At 27.5% G+C, this 18,051-nt stretch overlaps 1 protein-coding gene across 1 annotated transcript in view; it reads left to right on the top strand.

Annotated features, from left to right (window-relative positions):
- The window catches only part of LOC101491355 (serine--glyoxylate aminotransferase), a 6,433-nt gene extending 4,172 nt beyond the window's left edge, over positions 1–2,261 (top strand). The window contains exons 5-7 of the mRNA XM_073369066.1: positions 1–250; positions 923–1,133; positions 1,962–2,261. Coding sequence (XP_073225167.1) covers positions 1–250; positions 923–1,133; positions 1,962–2,099 — 599 coding nt within the window. The 3' untranslated portion in view covers positions 2,100–2,261. The remainder of the gene's footprint in view (positions 251–922; positions 1,134–1,961) is intronic.
- Positions 2,262–18,051: the final 15,790 nt, after the last annotated feature.

Genomic DNA, 18,051 nt, shown 5'->3' with positions numbered 1-18,051 from the left:
TTTCCCTTCCAACTGGGATAGGAATTGTTGTTGCAAGCCCTAAAGCTATTGAGGCTTCAAAATCTGCTAAATCACTTAGAGTTTTCTTTGATTGGAGTGACTACCTCAAATTCTACAAGTTGGGTACCTATTGGCCGTACACTCCTTCCATTCAGCTTCTCTATGGTCTCAGAGCTGCTCTTGATCTCATTTTTGAGGAAGGACTTGATAATGTAATTGCAAGGCACAGTCGTCTGGGTAAAGCAACCAGGTAAGACTAAAGTTGATTGTTTGAAATTATTGTCTATGAAACACTTATTATGAATCAAACAACTCTGACACGGCACAGACATATCAGCACTGTTATGACACTCACACTAATATACACATTTGTTTTATATATGTGCATTTGAAATGAACAATTTGTTTTATTACAAAAAAAATTCTAAAAAAAGATATGATAGTATTTCACCTTCATTCATTGATTCATCTACTATTGAAAAGATAAAAAGTGATTTAATCAAATTTGATGTCCTTAATCCCTCATTGACCATCATTGCTTCAACAAATCTTGGACTCTTGTAGAAGTGTCTCAGATGTTTCCAATGAGTGTGAGTGTCAAAGCAAAGAAAAAAAAAAAGATTTTTTCAGAAACTTGTTTTAGTTGTCAAATACCATGTGTCGGACACTGAGACACAACTAATCTTAGAGGTGTTTGTGCTTATAAGATTATATACAACTATACAAGTCCTTGGGTCCATGGATCCAACGAACCTTAAGTTTTTTTCTGACGAAAAACAAAAGGAAAGTTATTCTTGAACTTCAACAAGTAGGAATGAAGATGCTAATTTTTGAAAATTGATCAAAAGTTCATATTATAATAGTTTTAACATTTTTGGTTAAGTCCATGAATCTAATAGGTTGTCAATATGTTAAATTTCAGACTTGCTGTGGAGGCATGGGGTTTGAAGAATTGCACTCAAAGTGAAGAGTGGTACAGTGACACAGTGACTGCTGTTGTCGTTCCTCCTTACATTGATAGTGCTGAAATTGTTAGAAGGGCATGGAAGAGATACAATTTGAGCTTAGGTTTGGGACTAAACAAAGTTGCTGGCAAGGTTTTCAGAATTGGCCATCTTGGCAACCTCAATGAGGTATAATGTTGATTTCCCAAACTATTATTTAGTTGTATAGCACTGTCACTTCATATTGAAACTATATCCGGTGTTTGACCCTAACACATATAATTACACACAATCACCTCTATTTGTGCAAATTATTATCATTATCTTCATGCCAGTGTTTATTGTCTATGTTAGTGTTTCATAGCTTATTTAGTAGGTTTACCTTTTAGGGTCTTTCAGATATGTCTAGGTTATGTTTGCTGTAGTGTAATGAAATTTGAATTTTAATTCAAGGTTTATATCAAAGAAAAGTGATCATTGGATAATCAATACTAAATATTTATAATTTTTGACTCGTGCAATTGCAAAAGAAAATGTATTTATTAGATAGGAAATATACCAATTATTGTTTTTCTTTATCTGTATCTTAAGATAACATGTTAAAGAATTCATAAATGTGTTCTTTACTACTCATGGTTGCTATGTATTATCCTTTAAAACTCTTTATCATCTATTTTTTAAGATGTATTTTTGTCCTACTTCAATAGTATGATGTCATGTGGCACTAACACTTCAAATTTAAGTGTGTCGAGTGTCCGACACGACACTGACAATATGGTTACATTCAATCACTTTTATTTTCTTAAATTATTACTAGTGCCTATGTGTCATTGCCGTATTTGTATGTAGCTCTATCTGTATATGGTATTTGTGTTCGTGTCCGTGCTTCATACTTAAGATGAGAATAGCATCAATGTCCACTTCTTTCAAGTATGCTAGATTATGTTTATTCTAATGTAATATCAAATTATAAAGCTTCCACCATTGAAATTGTTAATTCTTTAAATATTTTTGCAGTTGCAACTCTTGGGATGTCTTGCTGGTGTGGAGATGATACTGAAAGATGTGGGTTACCCAATAAAGTATGGAAGTGGAGTTGCTGCTGCCAGTGCATATTTACAGAACAATATTCCTCTCATCCCTTCAAGGATTTGAGTTACAGGCCATTCTTGTAATTATTTCTCTTTCTGCTCTTTCAAGATATCTGTAAAATACATATGTATTATTATTATTATTATTATTCCCTTTTGCACTCTTTTTAAGATGAACACATTTTCCATATTTAGTTTTAATGGTATTGTTTCTCATTGTCCTGTATATTATTAGTTATTGCATCTTATATCTTAACTAAATGATTGGGTTTAAGTGGTTAGCGAGCTTCAGTAAGGATGAATCATTCGAGACAATTCTAACTAACAAAAGGGTCACAAAAATGCATCTGATACTTTTGTTTGAGTATTCTGGACAACAAATTCTTTTTTCTTTTAGTAGACTAGATTTTCTAGATAATATGCTTAACAAGTTTTCATGTTTGCATGAAGCAGTAAACAAATAAGATAAAGGAAAAAATAATATTAACATGTTTTCATGTTTGCTTATATATATATATATAAAGCACAAAGTCCAACACGCACACTCGCCATGACACAAGCCAGTCCACAGTGATAATTTAAAAACCATAAGACACTGATATACATATATTTATATGTGTTTATATTTATATGTATATGTTTTTACGTCTAAGTTGAGAATTTTGTTTCGTTATAAGAAAGTTATAAATTAAGAAATCATAATTTTTTATCTTCATTCATTTTTCTACTCTAGAGAAACTAAACATGAAATAATCAAATTAACCATTAATTATCATTGCATTACATTTTTAATTCTCTTAGATGTGTTTAAATTTATTCATAGAGTGGGTAAGATGTGTCATAGCAAAAAACAAAAATCTTTAGAGTCACTAGATTGAATTGTTTAATATGTGTGGTACGAGTATCAAACACTAATACATGTTAGACAAGACAACACATTAATATTAATATCAATATAATATATTAAAACAAACCTCTAAAATAATATGTTAACTAGATTATGACCCACGCGTTGCGCGGATATTAATTAATTAATTTTAAAAGTTTTATAAGTAATATTCTATGTATTATAAATTTAGTTATCTTATAATATTACTCTATTGATTTGTAATGATTGAGTATGATTAAGAAAATTAAAATGAGAGAAAATCATGTTTATCACAATCATCTAATTTAATTTTTAAAATATTTTGTAAAATTCGCATGATAACTTATCATATAAGATGATTGTTTGTCTCCTTGTACTTTGATTATCAATTTGTTTTTCAACATATAATGGTACTTGTATTTATTTGATGAAATAAAATATAAAATACAAACAAAAAAATAAGATGTAAAAAGTTAAAAATATGATTGACTATTTAATATTTTTTATTTTAAAGAATGTTAATGTTGAATTATATTGTAGCGTAATCTAAATTTATTTGTTTTATTAGTATGATGTTTTAATTGCGAGCATGAGAAGTTGTTGTAAAGAATTTTTTTATTGAATATATTTCATCAAGAGTTTGAAATTTATTTTATTAAAGATTTGCATATACTTTAAATATAATATTAGGTATTTAAAAGTTTTAACTAATTATTTGTGCAATTGAATTGTAGTTATGTTGATATGTACCAAAAATAAATTCTATAGAAAAATAATCTAATTTGATGCAATACTTAATTTTTCATTTATTTTTTAACATTCAAATTATCATTATAATAAGGAAAATTAAAATAAAAGATAGCATTCAATTACAAATATATAATTTAATTGATGAAAGTTTAGTGTTAACATATTTTTTCAGAATACATGTATAGTAAACTTTTGTTCATTATCTTTTTTAATATATTCAAATATTATAGTTTTAAATAAATTTGTGTATTTTAATAATTGGAATAACTTTTTTTTTAATAATTTTTAATATATTCGTATTTTACGGTTATTTTTAATAAATTTGTGTATTTTATGTCAAATAGAATATATATTTTTATATTATAAAATGATAATATTAATAATATTATTTAATTTATTTATTCTCAAAATTCATTTGATATTTTTATTAAAAATATTGAAAATGAAAAAATTATTTATAAAATTATATGAGTATGAAATGTTATGACATGTTTGGTTTCTTAAAAGATGTTATTATGAGTAAAGTATTTATAGCATACTCATATGGTAGATATTGAAATTTTGAGGTATAGAAGTATATATGAATATGAATCCAGGCCCTTGAAGGTATATAGATTTTCATTATATATGCACTAACTTAGTTTCGATGTATTTAAATGTATTGAAAGGTAAATTGAAAGCAATTGATTGACATAAATTAAAATTAAATGGATTGATAATGTAAAATATTATAAATGCATTATAATGTTACTCATATAATTGATTGACATAAATTAAAAGTAATTATAAATTCATTATAATGTTAAAAAAAAAATTTATAAAAAATGCATAATAAGGTGACAACAAAATAGATTTGGGGGTTTGTTTTATGTATTAAATTTGATAATAATGTAGGTAAGATTTCACGATTTCAAAGAGTTACTATGGAAGGACGTTGTCACTTTCTTTGGAGAGATATATGATTTATACCGATTTATTATCGTTACCATGTTGAGATAATACAAATAATTTGATAAAAAAAAAAATTATGACAATATTTATGAGTCATTTAGTAGTTTTTTTCATTGAATTTAATGAGTAATTGAATTTTCAAGGTATAAAATCATTATTCACCCTAGGTGGAATAATATAATTGTTCATGAAAGGAGAATTTATACTGTAATATATTACTAAATGTAATTGATAAGTGTAATTGATAGTGTAAAATATTAGTCACAATAGAAAAATGCATTATAAAAATATTATAGAAAAATATAATGAGTAATTGAACTGTGAACGAATGAAATCATTGAAATAATTGTGTATGAACGTTTTCGAAGAGTTACCGCAGAGATGTCAAAAAAGATGATTTCGAATCGAGACTCGCCGAGACGGTCACCACTTTCTTTGGACCGAGTTGATCTTGACTGATTTATACTGATTTATTACCGTAACCATATTGAGATAATTAGCATATTGAAATAATACAAAGAATTATATAAAGAGCAATTATGACGATATTTATGAGTAATTAGGTGGTTTTTTCCGATCGAATTTAATGAGTAATTGAATTTTCAATGTATGAAATCCCTAAGTGATTAGGTGATTTTTTCCATTGAATTTAATGAGTAACTGAATTTTCAATGTATGAAATCATTATTGACCCCTAAGTGAAATGATTATGCATGAAAACAAGATTGATATTCATAAGTGTAATGATAGGGTAAAATATTACTTATAATAAAAAAGTGCATTATAGAAATATTATAGAAAAATGTAATGAGAATTGAATTAGTAATTGAATTTTCAAGGTATGAAATCATTGAATAATTGTGTATGAACGTGAAATGAAGATTGATAACGTAAAATATTACTCATATAATTGATTGACATAAATTGAAAGTAATGAAAAATGACTAATAATATTATAAAATAATTTATAAAAAAAAATGCATACAATTTGATAATAATCAGTTAGATTTCACGATTTCGAAAATTTATCGCAAAGAGACGTAATTATGTATGAAGGTGAAAGGAGGATTGGTAACGTAAAATATTACTCATATAATTGATTTGACATAAACTGAAAGTAATAAGAAATGCATAATAATGTTATAAATTTTTTTTAAAAAAAAGCATAATAAGATGACAACGAAATAGATTTGGAGGTTTGTTTTATGTATACAATTTGATAATAATCTAGGTAAGATTTCACGATTTCGAAGAGCTACCGCGGAGAGACGTCGAAAAAGATGGTTTCAAATTATGAATCGACAAGACGGTCGAGGTTGACAAAGCAGAAACAGACCGCGGTTCTATGGTTTCAAATATCTTTCATGACCTTCTTTCCATCAAATTTCTGTTATAATTGAAACAACAAATTAAGGAAATCAGGATTTATGAGTGAATGATCATCATTTGAACTCTTCTGAAATCTACTGTTCTGATAACAATAGATGGATCGACTCCATCGACGCCCTGGTTTGGCCAAGAATGCAAGCAACTTGAGTCCACTCCTGCACCCATAGATAAGAAAAAGTAAAATCAGCAAAAATAAAATAAATCTACATACATAATCAGTTTCTAATTTCTTCTGATTTTTTTCCTTTATTCATCATCCATAATAAAACATGAAAAAATTCCTAGTAAACTCAAAGGAAAAACTACATCAATTTCTGAACTTGATTCTATCTTGGATTCATAATTATCCTTCTCACCTCTTAGTATCAACAATCATCGGTCCTAAACCCATCCTTCAATTACGAATCGACAATTTCGAAGAGCTACCGTGAAGCTCACCTTCTCAGTATCAACAATTGTCGATCCTAACCATATCCTTCAATTGAGATTATTCAAAAGAGTTAGGAATCGAGATTTTCATTTGTATAGATTTTTAGAGACCCAAGGCAATGTTCTTAAGATTCATTGTGCGATTTTGCATGATCTTCTCCCAAAATGTAGAGATACTTTTGAGGGCAGATTCAGGTTGGTCCAGGGAGAGAGGGGGATGAGGATTGGGAGCAGAAGATGATTAATAAATTAGAATACAAAAAAACAAATTGTGATAATAATCTAGGTAAGATTTCACGATTTCAAAGAGCTACCGCGGAGAGACGTCGAAAAAGATGGTCTCAAATTATGAATCGACAAGACAGTCGAGGTTGACAAAGCAGAAACAGACCGCAGTTCTATGGTTTCAAATATCTTTCATGACCTTCTTTCCATCAAATTCCTGTTATAATTGAAACAACAAATTAAGGAAATCAGGATTTATGAGTGAATGATCATCATTTGAACTCTTCTGAAATCTACTGTTCTGATAGCAATAGATGGATCGACTCCATCGACGCCCTGGTTTGGCCATGAATGCAACCAACTTGAGATTAATGAAATTGTCGAAGGAAGAGGAGAAGCAGAAGATAAATTAAAAAAATTAGAATGGAGAAAATGAAATTGTGGAGGAAATTGTGAAATTAGGACTTTAGAAATTGAGTAGAACAAACTCTCAAGACGTACACATCAACTTTTTGGCTGATGTAGAAAATATTTGTATATGTGGAGGAAATATGATGAGGTGGCAGCGGAGTCTGTTTTAAATATATATAATAGATGTGACACCCTAAACCCAAAAATAACATATATAATAATTTATATTAGAGTTTTTTTTTTGTTTGAATTATATACACAGTGAATAAGGAAAATTTGTTTCCAAGAAAATAAAATCTTTTATAACTAATTTAAGATATCACATTGCTCAAAAAATCAAAATGAACACTTTTAACTTTTTTCCTCCTATAAAACAATGTAATCTCAACAAACTTGATGTAAGTATAATTACTTAATTTAATTCTAAAAACTTACTGGTACTTATAAGGTTTTCATACAAAAAGTTGTTTCAAATTTAATAAGAAAAATACAAATTTACAACCCTTATTCTCGGTATCACCTATCAGAGTAGAGTTTCTCCCAAAATTGAACGTCAAGACTCATTAACCTGTAACAACTGCAATTTCACAAACACATGGCCAAGCTAGTCAAACACAAACAACGAAGGAGATGAGTTTTGAAATCATGTTAATAGTATAATATAAGTAAGAAGAACACACAGTTGATCATAAATAAACCCTATCATTAAACAAACATTATTCAAGGAAAAACATCACATAATAAAGTCAAAGTCAAAATCAAGGAAAATCAATACATTTCACTATAACATTAAATCATCTCATAAATTATTATCGCACACAATTCATATTAATCAGAATAAAACAATTAGAAGAAAATGCAATATTATACATGAGCTTAGACTCTACTTCACAATGTGGTACCATTCTAACTTTGAAGTACTTGGTTATAAGGCTTGATACTATGCCACCATTCCGGTGGACGGATAATTCAAATTGGTTCTATCCTCATGGATCCCCTCAACTCAACCCGAGACACATATACGCGACAGTTCACAACAGTTGATGTAAATGTGTGTTGCATGGTAGCTCCCGACATTTGGAGTGCTACCTCCAAGTCACCTAGGAATTCCTCACCAGAATATATCCAAGGTCTAACAATCTTGCCTTAAGGCTCAACAGCAGACCGCCACCATCAGACTCATTCAATTGTACTTCCCCAGAATCACTAGGCTTATCAGACCCTACCTATATGATGACAAAATAATATTCACTTCACAAATTCTCAATATTTATTTTCTCCCTTCGTTGGCCTATGATACTCCATTAAGACCGTCATCTCAAACACAAATTAGAATCACCATTATTTCATCAACTATGAGGTTACTTCAATATTCTCATCACAAATTTATATCATCACAATCATAATCACACATCATCATAATCACATAAACTCATCACAAATTTATAGTATCACCATCATCAATCATACCTCATCACATAAACTTATCATAATCTATAACATCACTATCATAAATCATACATCATTATCATCGAACAAACTCATATCACACAATACATCCATCTTTTATTAATACCTCACATAAACTCATCTTATCAAACATATGCACCAAATTCATTCGGCATTCATTATCACAATAATGTCAAATACCACACATTTAACAAATCAATCAACACCTTATAAATACTTCTATTCCACATTTTAATCTCACAATTTCCATTGTGCACATTAATTAATTTATCGCTCAAAGGATTACTGTTGTACGTAGCGAGCCCCAGATGAATCGTTAGGAAATATGGTTTTCACGTTCATCTCACGATATATTATACTCATGAATTCAAACGTTCTCTCACCCCTTACCTTATTTTGATGCCTTCACATACGAATGCAGTTCCACGAGAAAACAATTTTTTTTTCTTTGACTTTTTGTCCTTCAATTGATTTAATTCGACAATTTATTGGTAAACGTCAAAATTAAATTATGCGAAGACACTCTAAAACTCAATTTCGAAATTCGGTTAATTAGGTTTTCCTATTGCATGTGGGCCTAACCTGTAAAACACATTTTAGTAATTTCTTTGATTTTATTTTAGTTTTTTAAAACCAACAATTATTAATACTAATTTTTTTCAACATTTTTTTAAACACAATTTCATTAATAAAACATTACTAATATTTCATAACTCATATATGATAAATTAGAATTAAAATAATTAACCTTTTAAAAAATTACATATTATTAACAACTCAAACTCTCATATTCAAATAAATCAATATAATTATACTTATTTTTTAAAATACTCACGTTATAATAATATATCATTAGAGAATAGTTAAAATTATAAAATAAATATAAATATAACAACAATATTTTATGTTAATTACTAAATCATAATAAATATACATATAAAATCACAATTGCAAAATAAGTATATAAAAATAAAGAAAATCAAACACAATATTACTACTACCTCAAGATAATTATTTATAAAATAAATAATTAAAATAGAAAGTAGTTATAAATAATTGAAATATAACTACATTTATACTTTAACATCAGTTAAATGCACATAAAAATATTATATTAATTGGGTACACGTATATACATGTAAAATCGCATAAAATCTTATTCTTTAACATATTATACTAAAATAATATTATTTTTAGAAAAATATATAAAATAATAAAATATAATATTTATTATTTATATCAATCATTGAGTCTAATATTATAAAACTAGCACATCATAGAAACCATACATATAAAAAAAATTTGTCACAAAATTTATCAACATATATTTTAAAATAATTTTAATATCAAATTAATTATTTAAAATTATATTTAATTAATACAATAGTTTATTATGAAATTTAGGGTGTTACATCCTTATACGCCATATAACAATAATTTTGCCACATCATTCAATAGTATGATATGACACATATGGAATTCATTCATTTTTTATTCTACATTCTACTAATTCTTTGTCTATATCTTTATAATTAAAAAAACAACAATAAAAATATAACCCCCATTACAAAATTGGTTAATTAATTTTTTAATTCATTGCATATAAATACATCAAAACAATTTAATTATTTTATTAATTAAAATATATCAACCATAAATTACCATAAAGTATATAAAAATATAATAATCACATAAAAAATCAATAACCAAACTTATACACAAACAATCCGACGAATTTAAATTAAAATACATAAAAAATATTAAAACGCAAATATTTAAATTAGCAAACCTTTGCACCCACAAAAAACAACAAAGAATTTATAAAAAAAAAATTAAAAATGTTAAATTTTACATTAAGTATTTTCAAAGTAAACATATTTTCAATTAAACAACAAAAATAATCAAAATCAAGTAGTGATTCCTTATCATTCCCAACATTATTTCATATTTTATCGTAAAAAATAATATTTTGAGTTTATTCGTTATATACAGTCTCCAAAAAGGATAATTAAATCAAAATATTTTTGAAAGAAATATGTGATATAACACCTCTAATTAAGAATTAGTTTAAAAAAGTTAAGTGGAAATGAGATCTGAAACATAAATATATAAGAAATAATAGTTCATTCAATTAGTCAAAAAAGGAATAAAAAAATAATAGTAGTCAAGATAAAAAGTAAAACAAAAATAAAAATAATGATCATATAAAAATCAATGCTTACAAATATATCTCAAATCAATGATTGCAAAATATATATTCTATTTTTTATAGGAAGAAAATATTCTATAGTGATTGAATGTTTAAAACAAAACAAAATGTAACTCATCTTTTTTCAATAATATTTTTAGAGTGAAAATCACTCATTTTATTTAAATCTTTTTAATTATCTAATCAAAAACTAACTCATTTTTTTAATCATATTTTTTAGAGTGAAAGTCACTCATTTTATTATAAATTTTTCAATTGTTTCTATTTCATTTATTCTTTTGTTATACAACCACTATTCTTATAAGCTAAGAAACTTACAAATTTAAAACTTTTTTCCGATCAGATTGATACATTTATACACCATACATATCACCTTCAAATTTTTTTAAAAATTGAAACTGAAATAATATTTTACAAATAACACTCGCGCAACGTCTGGATTATATTCTAGTTTAACTTGAATGTAGAATTGTCATCTATCAATCTATATTAATTACTTTAACTTATGAAAAGAACTTGAACTTTAATATTAAATATAAAATTAATATCAATATCTATTATAATAGGCTTAATTGCAGTTTTGGTCCTCCTATTTTAGTTGATTCGCGAAAGTAGTCCCCCCATTTTATTTCTCCCCAGTTTTGGTCCCTCAAATAGAATTTTGGTCCAAAACTTGATGAAATTTCATTTTTTTTTTTTTGCATTTATTTAAGTCACATCATGCCTCAAAATCTCATTTGCACAATTGTATCTGAAATCTATGATTATAAATGGTGTAGTACGACTTTAAAAAATGAAATTTCATCAAGTTTTTGAGCAAAATTCTGTTTGGGGGACCAGAACTGGGGAGAAACAAAATGAGGGGACTACTTTTGCGATTCAGCTAGGGGGACCAAAACGCAATTAAGCCATTATAATATATTCAAATAACCTCCCACCTTACTCCGTTGACAAATCAATGCTTTGTACGCTTGTGCCATCTAATATTTTTCCTAGGTGTCACCTTCTAGAATTGCTCCCCAAACTTTTTATTCTACACCTTTTGTTTAGCACACATATTATAATAATTATGTTTGATCAGTTACATAATATTTAATTAGTCTTATTATAAAATATTTTTTTTTATCAGTCACAAAATATTTAATTAGTCTTATTATATAAGAATATTTTTCCGTTTTCTTTACTGACTCATAAGTTACCCACCACTAAAGAATTTTTTGTTTATAGTTTCTCACCCACATGTACATTTCATGGAGTGTTCTACAATTCTCTATGGTGGCTAAAAATTGGAGTGCATCATTTTGGTCATAGTTGTATTGTTTATGAAAAATATATATAGAACGATTGGTCTTAATTAAGACCAATATGACAACAATAAATGAGATTTGTTCCCACAATGATAGCATATCACTTCTTTTCTAGTCCTCGACTTGCTTCTTGACTTGCTACGACTTTTAGAGTTGTCGCGTCTATGGAAGTTTCTAGATTAACTTCTCTCCTGTGACTCTGTAACTAGTGCTTCTGACTTTGAGGAAGAACCAATCAAACCACGCTCCTATTTTCGAGCTTCTCACATGCTCTCTTTAACTGTTAACATTTTCAACTTTCCACTTGGAGCTGAATTGGTCAACGCCACAACAAGCACTTCCCAATTATCAGGCAAATAACTCAACAATAACACCTCTTCCAAATCATCATCTAATTTAATTTCTGTGATTGTCAACTAATTCACTATATTCTGAAAAATACTCATATGCTCTGCCATTGAATCTCCATCTTTGTATTTCATATTCATTAACTTCTAAATCAAGAATGCTTTATTTTGCACATTCTTTCGTTCATACAACTCTTTTAATTTTTCCCACATCTTTTTCGCATCTATTTCAGTTTCAACATGTGGATATACACTAAGATCAAACCACTGTTTGATCAACGCCACTGCCTTTCTATTCATCTTCTTCTAGTCAGCGTCAGATTTATTTGTGGGTTTAGTAGTGTTACCTTCAATAGGATCATACAAATCTTTATTGTATAACATGTCTTCCATGAGAGTCTTTTAAAGTGTGTAATTAGAAGAGTTGAGTTTAATCATATTGGGACCTTTATTTTCCTCCTCCATTTAAATACACAAATCAAATCAACCGAGCTCTGATACCACTTTGTTAGAAAAAATCAGAGATAATTAGCGGAATATTTTTCTTTATGCGGAATATTTTTCCACCACCTGTGCAGATAAATGGCCAAACAGAAAATACAATTCCACATAACAAAAATAATTGGCAGACAATTAAATATGAGACAAACACAATTTTAACGTGGAAAACTTTCCTCAAATTGAGAGAATAAAAACCACGGGACATAGTCCAGTAAAAACTTCCACTATAATAATTAATGGGTACACCAGAGTCTTCCTAATAACAATAGGGAACATCAATCAAAATAAAAACCTTATAACAACCTTCCACTAAAGTGGGTATGCCAAGTAACTTTCAGAGAAGATAATACTAATCAAACTATATACTAAAGTAACAAACTCAGTGCTATTAATAACATACTAAATTTGTAGATCAAATGGAGCAAGTTTGCTACACACTTGTTACCACCACCAAAACCAAACCCTTATTTGTCTTCTCTAGCAACCGTTCCCTTTTTCATTTTAATTCTTAGAATTTCTAAATCCCTTTTATTTCCTTCATGTGGGCCTAGCAGAATAATAATTTTTTTTTCTTTCTTTTTTTTTTTTCAATAAAAATAATACTAATACTAATAAAACTAGTGGATTCCACTTGGGGAGTGAGCCGACCCAACAACATCCACATGAATTTTCTGTATTTATTTTGTCTCCGTATTATTTTCTATTTACTGTATATCTTAAATTTTTCTATGTTTTCAATATTTTTTCTCCTGAAAATTTTTAACTTTTGGTTACAAATCATTTGTTTTTCTTTAACTAATATTCTTTTGGACATGTTGAACACTTCTTTTTCGAATTCTTAAACCACAAAATGATTTTTCTTATCTGATCTTTGGCATTTTCAATTCCTTCATGCTTTCTCAATTCCCACCCCCAAATATCAATAAGAATGTGATCTTATAGAACTTCTTAGTGACTTCTTTAGCTGGTTCAAAGTTTATGTTCAGATCATTTTATTTCTCCACTTAATTTTATTCTTCTATTTCTATTTCCCACTTTTTTTATCTATGACTTTCAGTTCTAATTTAATATGCACAACTCGATTTCTTCTGATTTAAGTATTTTCTCATTACTTTTATATCTTAATTTTTTTTTAAACTTTTTTTCAATATATCTACACTACTAGTTTTCAACTTTTAGATATAAATCGATTGTTTTTCTTTAACTAACATTCTTTTGGATCCATTGAAAACTTCCGAATTCATAAATCACAAAATGATTTTTCTTATATAATCTTTGTCATTTTCAATTCCTTTATTCTATTCGATTTTTAGGTCAACTATATGTAATGGATATAGACAAACCTATAGTTCATTTTAGCAATAGTTTACAATGTCAATTAGTATAACAAATTTATTTTGCTATCAGTTTGAACATACAAAATAACCAAGTTGCATATGGGACAAATTGCTCATTGGACAACCAATAGTATACATCATATATAGTATCAGTTTTAATCAATATTGTTATAGAGTGTCAGCTTTAATCAATATTGTTGTAATGCATATACAATATCTTTAACAAAAAAACTATGATTGAAACACTAAAATATCTCTATATTTCATAATACCATATATTTTCGTACATCTCTATGATTGAAAAACCAACAATAAAAACACAACTCCTATTACAAACTTAATTTCATATTAAGTCACTATTGGTAATTCATTACATATGAAGGCATCACAATATTTTAATTACATTTTGATTATTAAAATGTAACAACAACCTTTAATGACTATAAAATATATAAAACATAGTAATCATAACTTAAAAAGTAATAATAAATTATAAATAGACAATCTAATTAGATTTATAACAAATTAAATAAATAAATATTGACAATCTAAATATAGTTGATAAAACGTTAAAATACTTTTAAATGTTTATTTAGACATTAAAATAGTCAATATGCAACTTTTGTATTTTATTATTATTATTATTATTAATATTATTATTATTACTATTATTATTATTATTACTAATATTATTATTATTATTATTATTACAATTATTATTATTATTATTATTATTATTATTATTATTATTATTATTATTATTATTATTATTGTGTCGTCACAAATATTGACCAAAATCAATAACAATGAATCAATCTAATAAAAAAAAATTGTGTTTTCGTTCTCTTATTAGTTATCGATACATGTATTTACCATGAACATTATTTCGAAACATTTTAAAATGTATAGGAATAAATGTTAAAATTAAAAAATCCCTACATAACTTACATACTTTAATATAAATAGGATTTAAGACTATCAATTATATAATTTATCATTTAAATTATGGTTAATATTTTTTATCCATGGACCACGAGGTGTCATCTAAATGGTACAAATTTGATATTATAGACACTTAAAATCGAACTCAAAATGGTTGTAAAAAAGTTATCAGTCTATTAATAATAATTTTTTCATCCCTAAAAATTTTGTTAGTTTTTTTAATGATTACATTTTTTATGACATTGTTTTTATCAGTTTTTTAAGAGTAAAAATGCTCATTTAATTACACACTATACATTTTCTTTTATTCCATTTATTCTTCTTATAACCATAAAAAGTTTAAAGATTAATATATATATATATATATATATATATATATATATATATATTTATCACTTTCTAAAAAAAAATTGAAATTCAACCTTTAAATTTAAACACGCATAAAGCGCAGGTCATATTCTAGTTTGAATTAATTTTGCTGTCTTGTACACAACATTGAGTTGTACTGATTCCTACACAATCTCAAAGTTCTTATCAAAAGAGACAACATAGTACCCATATAAGATACTATCATCATGCACTTATGTATTTTAAGTTAATTACCTAGAGTATTTAACATTCTTAACCGACCAATTAATTAAAGCATATATGTGCATTTTAACTTGTGACAAAAAACACAAATAATCTCTAAATTTGGCATGACACTATACGAGACTTATGATCAATAAATAATTGAAAATAGACTTTATAAGTTATCAAGGAAAAATAAGAAGTCAATGATATATATACTATCTCACAATAACATCTTTATAATAATTAAATCACTCACTACGCCGAAAATGACATTTTATAGCGCGTCTTTTAAAGCACTTATTAAATACAAGCGCTGTTGTAGGATTTTTTTAAAATAACGAAGCATACAACAACGCTTTTTTGACAAGCGCTGTAGAAAAAGCGTTGTTGTAGGGTCATATAGAGTCACATAGCGCTTGCAAATAATGCTTACAACCCTTTTACATCGCTTTTTGTAAAAGCGCTGTAAATTGAAGTGCTCTCCCATAGCTTTTACAACGCTTATTGAGCGCTTTAAATATAAGCGTTGTAAAATGCAGCGCTCCCACCTTATGGTACATGGCTTTTAAAGCGCTTTTTGTGAAAGTGCTGTAAAAGCCTTGCGCTTTCACATAATTAAAGGACCTATTAGAGCGCTTATTATACAAGCGCTATAAAATCATTCACTTTAAATAAAAATTATTTACTTTAAATAAATAAAAACAAATTTACGAACCCTCATCTCCTCTACTAGAGTCGTTTGTCCTTATTTAAAATGTTGTTTTGGAAAACGCGTTAGAGCAGATGAATTGGAATGACATTTAGTATGGCATGGTATTGATCAAAACTATACATGTTGGATAAGACTTGGTGAGAAAATAAATGGAAACATTAATTTTGAGAATGGTTTGACATATGCTTCAACTGATTTCGACACAGATATGTAAGATATATGCCTCTGTGATTTTGATGTAAGATATTGGCACATCGATTGTAACTAAATATCTGAGTTACAGGGTGAAATCAGTCGATTGGTAAATCGATTTGATTAAGTAACTGAGTTACAGGGAGAAATCAGTCGATTGGTAAATCGATTTGAGTAAATGTCTAAGTTACAGGAAGACATCAGTCGATTGGCAAATCGACTTGATTGTTTGTCTGAGTAACAGGGAGACTTTAGCCCATTGCCAAATCAATTATGTCAGTGAAAAGAGAATCAACTGAGTAATCGATTGTTTGATCTTACATTTTGAACAAAACAATTATAAATCGATTACTCAATCGACTCTGATATGAACTGAGTATCAATCTCTGATGTATGCATTAAAAACATCGATTAGCAAATCGATTAGTTCACCTATTTCAAGAATTTCAAGAAAAACAAGAAACGCGAAATCGATTAGGCAATCGATTGAGCTGGTAATACACATTAATAAAATCGATTGGGAAATCGATTTGTCTGAGTTTTTCTGAAACTATATAAATTGAATCAATCACAATTTTTATAATAATTACAGAATACATAGAAAGAACTGAACTTTTCAAATAATACACTTTGAGAGACATTGTTATAACTCACAAACTCTATTGGCAAATACTAAGTGTGAGAATTCATTGTGATTGAATCAAATGTTTTTAGTCTGTTTTTGCAAGAATTATCTTTGTAAAAGAAAGTGTGTGGAAATCCAGTATTGTGAAACTGGTGATCATCTTTTAGAGTGTGTGTGATCATCTAAAAGAGATCTCAATCTGATCTTGCTAGAGCTTGGCGAGTAGTTCTTAAGGATAGATTGGTTTTTGTTGAAAATTGATGTTGAGTTGGATGTATAGGCAGTGAAGTGCTGGAAAGTCTGTAAACATACTCAAATCATTTCTAATATAGGCTGGAATCGGTAAGTGATTCCAGGATTGGACGTAGACTATCAAACTGATGGTCGAACCAGTATAAAAATCCAGGGTGCACACTTCTCTATCTCTATACTCTTTATTTTGATAATGCATATGTTCTTGAATCTTAGTTTTGAATAAATTTTTGAATCTTTTATTGTTAAATTGGAATTAATATTAAACAAGTTGGTTTTGATATTAAGTTCATCACTTAGGAAGGAATTAGATAATCTAGTTAAAAATATTGTATAAAACTTCCTAAAGATAGAGGTCATTACACCAACAATTGGCATCAAGAGCCTAATCTTTTAGACTAGTTCTCAAAAAGAAAATGTCCTCTATTGAATTCTTGGGCGAATGTGCCTCTTTAGCTAGACCCTCTGCCTTTAATGGGTCTGCTTATATGTACTGTTAAGAAAGAATGCTTATCTTTCTAGAGGC

The sequence above is a fragment of the Cicer arietinum genome, chromosome 5 (genome assembly GCF_000331145.2).
Source record: "Cicer arietinum cultivar CDC Frontier isolate Library 1 chromosome 5, Cicar.CDCFrontier_v2.0, whole genome shotgun sequence".
In the NCBI taxonomy this organism is placed as follows: Eukaryota; Viridiplantae; Streptophyta; class Magnoliopsida; order Fabales; family Fabaceae; genus Cicer; species Cicer arietinum.
Note: the sequence above shows the minus strand (reverse complement) of the source record. Positions and strands in the feature narration are given on the sequence as shown.